The sequence below is a fragment of the Cryptomeria japonica genome, chromosome 10 (assembly GCF_030272615.1).
Source record: "Cryptomeria japonica chromosome 10, Sugi_1.0, whole genome shotgun sequence".
Taxonomy (NCBI): domain Eukaryota; kingdom Viridiplantae; phylum Streptophyta; class Pinopsida; order Cupressales; family Cupressaceae; genus Cryptomeria; species Cryptomeria japonica.
In genome coordinates, this window is record NC_081414.1 from 863,113,429 (window position 1) to 863,123,479 (window position 10,051).

Below are 10,051 nucleotides of genomic sequence, written 5' to 3' on the forward strand. Positions count from 1 at the left end.
AAGTTACAACTTCTACATTTTACTTTGGAAGGTCTCAATGTTTTTATTTTCTTTATTTAAGGATTGGAATTGTTTCAATAAGAAATAATTTACTTAAGAGTGTTGAAAATTGAGTGATTTTGCAATTATAGTGGTTTTTGAGGTCAAATAGGTCAAAATTTCATCAAAATTAGGGTTTTCATGCTTGGTGTGGATTCAATTTTATAGAATTCACTCTTTGTTTGATCAAATTTCTTTTTTTTGCATAGGCACTGCAAACCTATACCTGTGTTGCTATATCGCATGCTTGTGTTTCTCAGTTTTGTGCTTGTGTCAGTCTATTATGCACCTGTGTCAATCTATTCTATGCCTATGTCAAACTGTTATGTGCTTGTGTAGAGGAAGAACTTGAGGTATAATTGTTCATTTTATCCTTCAAGCATGTCAATTTCACTTCACTTCCAGGGCTTAGATTCTTTGTGTTACTGATATTTTGTGCAAAAACTTGACAAACATTGTGAGAAGTCCTAAAAGCATAAACTACTAACACAATCTAATGTAGAACATTGTCAATGATATAACATTTGAAACAAATTGTTTTCATTTTACTAGTTTGAAAACATTTTAATTTGGGCAATAAAATGAACATGATTTTATGTTTAGGCACATTTGTGCATTGGAGCGGTCTCATAGTTTACACACACCATCCTCTCCCCTTAGCCCTCATGGTCCTGGGTGGACGCGAAAAGTGTCAGCAACACTCATTTTTACTTTTTATGTAGATGGTTTCTTCTCGAGTACCCCATAAGACCAAGTGAGAGGGAACGACCCAAGTGGCAAAGCTAAAACCAAGCTATTCCAATCCACTATAAATAAATGTGTCTATGAGAAAACTCACAGGTTACAAGTGTCGATGTTTCATATCGACGTCTGTCTCCTCAAGTGCCGCAATGGTGCGTAGAACTTGAAAGGGATGGGAGGCCTCTTTTATAAGAGTGAAACATTGCATGTATGGCCACCTAAATGGATGCTTGAACTAAAGAAACCATTGTTTCAAATTGACTTATGTGTTGTGATACGCGCATGCCAAAGAAAAACTTCATGTACCCTTCAACTTGAGATAGTAAATTTATCAAGATCTTTGGGTCCTTAAAAAATTGAAGCTTGGTATGCTTGAGAAGCGAGTGGTGTAGAGGGGATCTAGTACTACCAAGCTTCTAAATATCTAACTAAATGAGGTATTTTGAAAAAGGGGATTCAACAAGTATTTTCCTAGCTAGCCTTAAGATTATGCTTAAATGTTTTATTTTCATTCAAAAGGAAAACAAACATACTGTCCTCCATGCTTGTTAAAACTGAATCATAAGCAAAGGACGTTAACAACATAACAAATAAGCATTGGCAAATAAAACAACCTTCAAAATCATAATCAACCTTTCTTATCAAACACAGTTTTTAAAAGTTCAAACAAGTATCCAAACAAAGTCAAACTTGGTCCAAAAATATTTCAAAGTATTCATCCAACATTCAAAAGGGTTTCATAAACACGACTTGTAAAAACATTGGATATCATATTTTCAAAGTTCATGTCACTTAGAGTTAGATTTTGCATAGTTCAACTTAGGTCTTAAGGCATACATTCATCTACTTTCATATTAGGTTCATTTCTTGGTCATATATCTCCACTTGCACTTAGGTTTAGAGTTATTTTCCCTAAGTCTTTATTACATTATTATTATCACAATAAAATTAGGGTTTGGATTAAGTTTCATTTTTCATACCTCAACTCATTGCTTTGCATACATCCTTATTAGGTTTTAGCATTGCATAAGTTCAAACCCTTAGTTTGGTCTTAGGTAATATCATATTGTTAGTCCAAATCACATCCTTCATTCATATCATATCCTTAGATCATATCATATCTTGAGACCATATCATATTCCTATCATATCCTTAGGTCTTGTCATTATCATTGCCTTCTTGCATTTAGTCTCAAAATTAGGTTTGCCAAAATTGAAAGATCAAATATTTAGATCATACCCTAAGTTGTTGTTAGGGAGTCTTGACCTTTTCTAACAAGTGTCCTTTTGTCATCATCATTTTGTCAAACCTAGCTTAGTATCCAAGTAATAGGTGAGACATTGCCAATTTTCCTATCATCATTTTGTGCTTTTTCCTCATGTCCTTTTAAGGTATAGACTGCATTTCAATTTCCCAAGGTTGTGTCTTTAGGTTTGCATTCCAAAAGTTTGTCTAAATCTCGAAAAGTCCAAAAACATAGAGTGCATTCTTGTCCTAGATTGCATGATCATCTTTTAATATTTCACTTAGTTGCATTCCATTATCATTCCTAGAAACTCAAAAGACCAAAAATACAAGTTTCATTTCCATCCTTTTATGTTTTGTTTATCAATTCCATTAGTTACATTGCATAGGGACATGTTTGTTGAAATGAGATACTAAGTTTCTTATGAAACCATGTCATCGCAATTGAACAAATGATCATGTCAACCAAATTTATACATGTCCCAAAACTTGGATCAAATTTTTTATGATGAAACAAACATTCAAATATGAGAACTAGAGGAGAATCTAGCTCAAGAAACAAATATGTTGGAACAAAAAGTGAAAACCCATGAAAAGAATAAATCCCAAATATCTAAAAAATTTCAAAAATTTCAAGGTCTAAACCCAAACATTGAGCAAGTTGACATAAAATCTCTTTTCAAATGATCAGACTTACCAACTCTCATATCACAAATAGAGATGATGAAATAATTTAGAACAACAATTGCGAACTTCGATCAAATTTTGAGTCAAACCTTATTTAATCAAACTCTATTCAATCAAATCATGAATCAACAACCAATGATCCAACATACACAACCTATAGTCCAACATGTCCAACCAACACAGCCCATGGTACAATTTCCACAATATACTCAACTAATCACACAATGTCAACATTTTGTTCAACCAACTTTGGAGTATCAACAACAAATCAGTATCAACAACTACATCCAAAAATTTAAAAACAAAAGTTGCAACACACACTAAGCCAAATTTCAAACATGTCAAACTAATTCAACCAAAACCCAATTCAAAATTAAAATGTAACGTTGAACCAAAACAAAATCACCTCCAAAGAAGTTCAAAATTGAAACTCAACCATGTAAAAATCTTGCAATGATTCAAATGCCTCTCCAAAGAAAGATAGCTCACTAAAAGCTTTCCTAAAGGTTGTCCTAGGAAATTCTTCCAAGAAAGATCGAAATCTTCTACCTATGTCTAGCAATGGCTCATCCCCTCATAAAAAATTGAATCTCTAGTGGTCTCTATTCTTACACCTTTTGTAGGTGTGCTGATTTGGTGAAGCATGTATGTCAATTATGCATGACATTTAGCCCAGTATGATCTGGTACCGCTTAAAGTTGTTCCAAACCGCATCAACCTATTAGCTAAATTAGATTGCGACATGTTGTCCATATGTTGACATAACTCGCTGATGGTGATAGGCATGTCTTGTAAATTACCTTTTGCAAACACTAAAAATGAATTTTGTGCACAGTGTCTCATTATCATGTTCATCATAAAATATCTAAATCTTGGATGTTTACCAAAACGATGATCTTTATACCACAACAAATGCTTCACAAATTCATGTAGGTGCACTTGCCTCATTCTTAGTTCTAACCAGTCACATCACCATTAGGAAATAATGTTGCAAATTCTATATCAAGTAACCCTAATGTGACATATTCATTGATTGGAGATGCACCAATACTTGGCCAATCAATTAATATTGTTGGATTTGCATCAGGATTAATTCCATTTCCCTTTGTGCATTAGGTGGTCTCGAAGTCGTTGATGTTATGTGCTCAACTATATTACCTTCATGAATCTCCATGACGGGATCCACAAATGTGATTTCATTTACATATTAGTCAAATTCCATCTGCATAGTTTTCAATTTGTTGAATATAATTTCATCAGAATTTCTTGGCAGCTCATTGAGAGCATTTTGATCTATTCTAACATTTGAGTAATTTTTCATACTCTAATTTGTATTTGAGTGCTTTATACACATGATCCCTATTGACTGTAAAGTGGTAATTTGTACCACGTTGATCCCTTCTTCTAACAATAATAATTGGCAAATTCTCTATTGAATGTGGCAAAACATTTTAAACATGCTCCACATTTTGGGGAAAACTAATAGTGTGTCCCTTGTATTTATATTGACAACCTATTACATGTATAACTTGCAATATTGGGTTGACACGTGCAATTAACATCTCCTCCACTTTCGTCAATTTGCAAGGTCCTCTAGTTGTGGGCCAAGATCCATATTGTTTGAAGATGAAAACCTATGATTCCCTCTCTCTTGGTGACATCTATTGCATATGGGACTTTCATAGCTCCGAGATACTTTGATTCCAAGATAAGATTCTTGACAAACATAACACATGTTTGGGGTTCTAAATCTGTCCAGTTGATGCCTAAACTGCATTTGGAATCTTCTAAAATCAGATTGAAGTGAACCATTTGGGTTTGACATGTTTTGTAAATTATCTTGAACACCTACATTCATCTCTAATTGATGCCCATGTTGTGGTGTTTCTCATACACGTTCTAATGTTGTCGAATTTTCATTTTGAACATTGAACTCAATATTTCCATCAAATGGATGATTTTTTCTCTCACTTGGTTGGGGATTGACTTGTTGTCTTTCTTGTGTTTTAGAATGAGAGATTTGATCAGATGTTCTTTGATGTCTATTTCTTTGCAAGTTTGTATCATCTCTATTTTCAACTTCCAGTTGTTCTGCTGTTATCACTGCCCTTCTTCTAGCATATCTTTGTCTATCAACTTCATTGTGTCTTCTTCTTTGTTCTTCTATTTGAAAATCTATCATTTGTTCTTGTTGTCATCTACGATACTCTCTCTCATATTGTCTTTAATATTCTCTTCTTTGCTCCTCTCATTCAAAATTTAATCTCGATCACACCATAGCTGACACCGATGAATCTAAATTTTGTCTAGGTCTCTCCATAGCTGGCATTGAAGAAATTTGAAGTTAACAAACTAAAGAGACTTGATTTTCTTATTACCTAATATATTGTAATCATGAAGATCCCTCAAAGGGCAAGATGAGAGAGAATAATGATATATTTTAAGTTTATTTTTTTATTTTTTTACATTCATTTATTTATTTTAAAAATTGCAATCATATCCATATTTTGTTTTCATCGCATCATAGCTAGTATCAAATAATTTTAACATCAACAAACTAAATAGACTTGGTTCCCTTATTACATAACACTTTCTAATCACCAAGATCTGTTGAACGACAAGATGGGAGAGTATAGTGCTAGATGAAAGGTTAGCAATTGTAATATTGAGTGCAATCCACATAACTATGAAATTTATTTAGTTAGTTTACTTTCATATATTTATATACAAATTTGGAATCACATCCATCTAGTACCATTACCTTGCAGATAATAAATAATCATTTACATCAGTCCTGCGACATTTCCTTCTAGATAATAAATAATCATTTACATCCACTTGGAAGCATTGCCTTCTAGATAACAAATAATTTCATTTGTATCCATCTGGTGGCATTGCCTCCCAGATAAGAAATAAGAAAACATTCTACTATTATATATGTATTTGGAAAAGTGCATGTATATCCATTTGGTAGCATTGCCTTCCAAATTTAGAATAAACATTCATATTATTATTGACAAATCTTATAAATTGATCAACCTTAAAGCACAAAATGAATAATGAAAATAGATGTGCAGTAAATAGTTCTACAAATTCAAATCTAAATAATATTCTTTAATGAATTATTGAAATAGATGTATTAATATTAGTAAAAAAGTAATACTAATATCATTAAATTCCCATTAGTAAATAATCTAATATTTACTTGAATACAAACAAATACTCTTAAGAAGTAGTATTCTAATTCTTAATACATACATGGTTGACGTAGGCTGTTAATACACTTCAATCATAATGAAGCATGCTACAAATTGTGGGTCAAGCTGCATAGATTTCCTGTAAAAAATATTTAAATTAGAAATGAAACAATTATACAAAACAAAAAATAACGAATCTGGTAAGCAAAACACATTAAATAATAAAGTAATGAGTGTTTACATCATGGTTGAATGTAGTGTTAGGCTTACGAGTATGGTTAGGGTAAGGTTTTAGTGTTAGGGATTAGATTTAGGGTTAGGGTTAGGGTTTACATCATAATTACAGTTAGTGTTAGTATTATGGTTTTGGTTAGAATACAAGTTTAGGATCCTTTAAGAAGTTGTGCATCAAAGTGTATAATCTTCAGAGCAACCATGATAAACACCAAAGAAAAAAATAATCCACAGAAAAAGGAAAATTTATTAATAGTATAATGACACATGCACTCTTATTGAGAGAATAGCATTCTTTTATGAATGATGAAATCATTCAAGTGAGTGCGATAGGCTCGTGTTGTAAGACGGGGACACTTATGAGGGCATTCTACTTTGTCTTCAATATCAGCATCATAACCTTCTTCAAGCCGCACACATACATTTTGTGCTTGACAACACACATGAAAGATGAAATATTCTAGAAGACCTTGTTGGATAAGTTCATCAAATTGTAGATTTCTAGTATGATGAAGATCATCTAACAATGCAAAATAAAAACCAGTACTCTCTGGTAGTACATTTTGGGCATCATGATTGCTATCAACACTATTGACATCATCAAGAAAATTCGACATTGAAAAGAAAAATAGCTTCAAACCTCGATGACCTTTTTGCAATGTAATTTCTCTATGCAACAAAAAAAAATGTCTTAGAAGGCGGTTTGACAAGTAATCAATGCAATTCAGCAATTAAGACATATTGTCAGCCATAGGAAGAGAGAACGATGATACTCATAACAATGATTAGTTACAATAAATTTAAGGCATAAATTGCTCCAAAGTAAATTATTCACAGTAATAACCTCTATAAATCTAGATCACTACAACTTGTTACCATAAGTTTTTTTTCAAATTTACTATTAAATATTAAACCTTATCCTGAAATGGAATGCATGGAATTTTAACATATAATATGAGAAATATCTTGACAAAGAAAGCATACCTGATTTATGCACCAAAAAGGCAGAGTAAATTGAAATTGATATACGTGGCTAGTTTCTAGATAATTGAATGAAGAAATTGCAAGTCAGAGCCTGTCGTAATCGCCCATTGAATTAAGTATGCATTATGTAATATGCGTATCTTCTTTAGTGGCTCCATATTTTTTTTCTTTCTATTCTGGACTATAAAAAAAAAGGTATGCATTATGTGATATGCATCTCTTCTTTAGTGGCTCCATATTTTCTCTTTCTATTCTATTCTGGACTATAAAAAAATTAATTTCCATTCAACGAAATATGTTTAGTTTTCGAAAACGAACCTCTCTCTAATTCTCACTAATTATTTTTAAATACTCTTTAATTTTTCCTGCGACGCCATTGAGGATAGCCACAATATATTTAAATAATAATATTCGATGAGTGCATTCTGTATTACTGAATTTCTGATGTCAATTCTTAAGCACTAGTTATGGACGGATCTGCCCATCTCTTCGCAGGAATGAACAGTCAGCTATACGTAGCAGCTGAAGAGGGAAATGTGCTTAAACTTAATAAGATCCTTGAGGCAAAACTCAATATTTTCCAAGAGTTTACCGCTCTATAGAATAGTGCACTGCATATAGCAGTTTCTTGTGGTAATCTGCAATTTATGAAAGGCTGCTTCAAGAGGTGAACAAAGATTTAGCAGCAGGGCGTGAATTTCTTAGGGCAAAAAATTCGCGTGGAAATAGTGCACTTCACCTTGCAGCCTTTCATGGGTATCACGGATTGTTGGAAAACCTCCTTTACCTAGCCGCAAAGGGTATGTAGAGGACGACAATTATTTGAGGCTTCAAAATCGTGAAGGAAACATTGCTCTTCACGAAGCCGCAAAGGGTGGAAATTATAAGGTCGTGGAGGTACTACTCAAGCATAGCCATGATCATAATTTGACCAGCGTATCAAACCGTGAGGGTGAGATAGCTGTGTTTATAGCTTCCCAGAGAGGCCACACAGACATCGTTAAGAGATTGTTGCCTTTCATGGATTTCAACAGATATATGAAGAGACACGGTGGCCAAACAGCACTTGATTATGTGATTATTTCAAACTTAAACAAGAAAAAAAAAATGCTATTACTGTCTATCTGAATCTGAATCTAAATCTGAACATAAACAACTTAAGTTATCGTATATATAACCTTCGTTGAATTGTTTTTTTCTCATGGCGATTGCCAAGATATTATATTGAAGACAAGTGGGCGGGCACAAGTAGATCTATAAAACTATATCCATGTCCATATGGATATAGTTTTATAGATCAACTTCCGGGACCAACTGTGTATGCTACGCTGGTCAGACCGTATATGAAACCTTGACAATATCATCATCTATCATTGGTGGTGTTGTAGACCTTAATAAATTATTCAACTTCGATTAACAAATGGGTATAAAAAATCCTAAAGCCGAAACAGAAATTAAACTCAGTCCATTATCTGCTTCGAACTGGAGTGTGACAGAGAACCATAGAATTTAAGTTGGGAGCATTGCTAAGGAGATCTACGTACACATTCACAATTATTGAAAGCACAAATCCTAACAAATCCGAAAAAAAATACAGGAGACGATGAACGTTTTTCAAATCGATCTCACCAGTAACAGAAATTATGTCGTGCCCCAGGATTGATCGTGAAACCACAAAGTCTGATTCAATTCACTTAGGAAAATGTCTATTAAATATGCAGACGATTGGCAGAGAAGAATTTAAATGTAAGAATAAAACGGATATAGGTGAAGAATGAAATGGAAGCAAGTCCTCGAAGGATATATATATAGTTCGTACAAGAATCATTTCAGGTCGCTTCATCTTCAGTTACGTTATTTATGACCCATGCAATCAGCGTTGAATTGTAACGATTGTAACTGCAGACCATCCAACTTGGATTGTAACTGTAGAGCATTTAGTTGTGAATATACGATTCTAACTACAGACCATCCAGGATGCATTGTAACTGCAATAGCATCCAATGTTGTATATGCCATTGCAACTGCTCCAGAATCTTTAGTGTGTACACGCATGACTTCATTCCCCCCCCTGCCGCGACTGTAGGAACGCCTCTCGGCGTAATGACTTACTTTCATTCATGATGTCTATTGCTTTATGTTCAATCTACTGTGAATTATATGTTATGATGTAATGTGAATTATTGAAAAATTAAATATTATTATGACCAAGTCTAAATGGAAAATTGTAAAAAATTCAAAATGTTTATATGCTATAAATATATGAAGTTCACTAATGTTTAAATAAATTTCTTAAAACTATTAAACAATGTATCTATTATTTTGGATCACTAATGTGATTGGAATCATTCACACATATGTGGATCTAATTTTATGTTTAAATCTTATAAATAACTTCAAGTTATAATCTCTATTACTCTAAAAATAATTCCCTCTCATCACCTTCACATTCTTATTCTATTTAAATATTATTTTCATATATATATTATTTAAGTTGAAAAGAGGAAAATATTAAATAGATCCCTAAAAAATGGTTTATCTCAATGTATTTTATATAAATTATTTAAATAATATAATACAATGTGTACATACCATGCTCCCTACAATATTTGAACTTGTAATCTCTCTTATAATATTATCACTTCTTTACCATTATATCAACTCAAAAAAATAAAGTAATAATCATTAGAAATGACACTAGAGTAGTAAATTTTCACCTTATATTATATTTGGTTGTAGCTGGGTTAATGATTTAAATAATTTATAGATATATATTATCTTTCTAATTAATAAGTAGTATGTTTAAGTTAATTTTAAATTTTTTAGCTAGAAATATGTGGCTCACAATAAGGCATGACATGGATTTTTTTTTCCTATTTTTTCAGATGTATTTTCTTTTCAATTATGGAGTGATATAAATGAGT

At 32.5% G+C, this 10,051-nt stretch overlaps 1 protein-coding gene across 1 annotated transcript; it reads left to right on the forward strand.

Annotated features, from left to right (window-relative positions):
• The first annotated feature begins 7,594 nt into the window (after nt 1–7,594).
• On the forward strand, nt 7,595–8,255 carry LOC131859345 (uncharacterized). Its single transcript, XM_059212974.1, has 2 exons — nt 7,595–7,713; nt 7,874–8,255. Exons 1-2 carry the CDS (start codon nt 7,595–7,597, stop codon nt 8,253–8,255), a joined length of 501 nt encoding a protein of 166 aa, XP_059068957.1.
• The last annotated feature ends 1,796 nt before the right edge of the window (nt 8,256–10,051 follow it).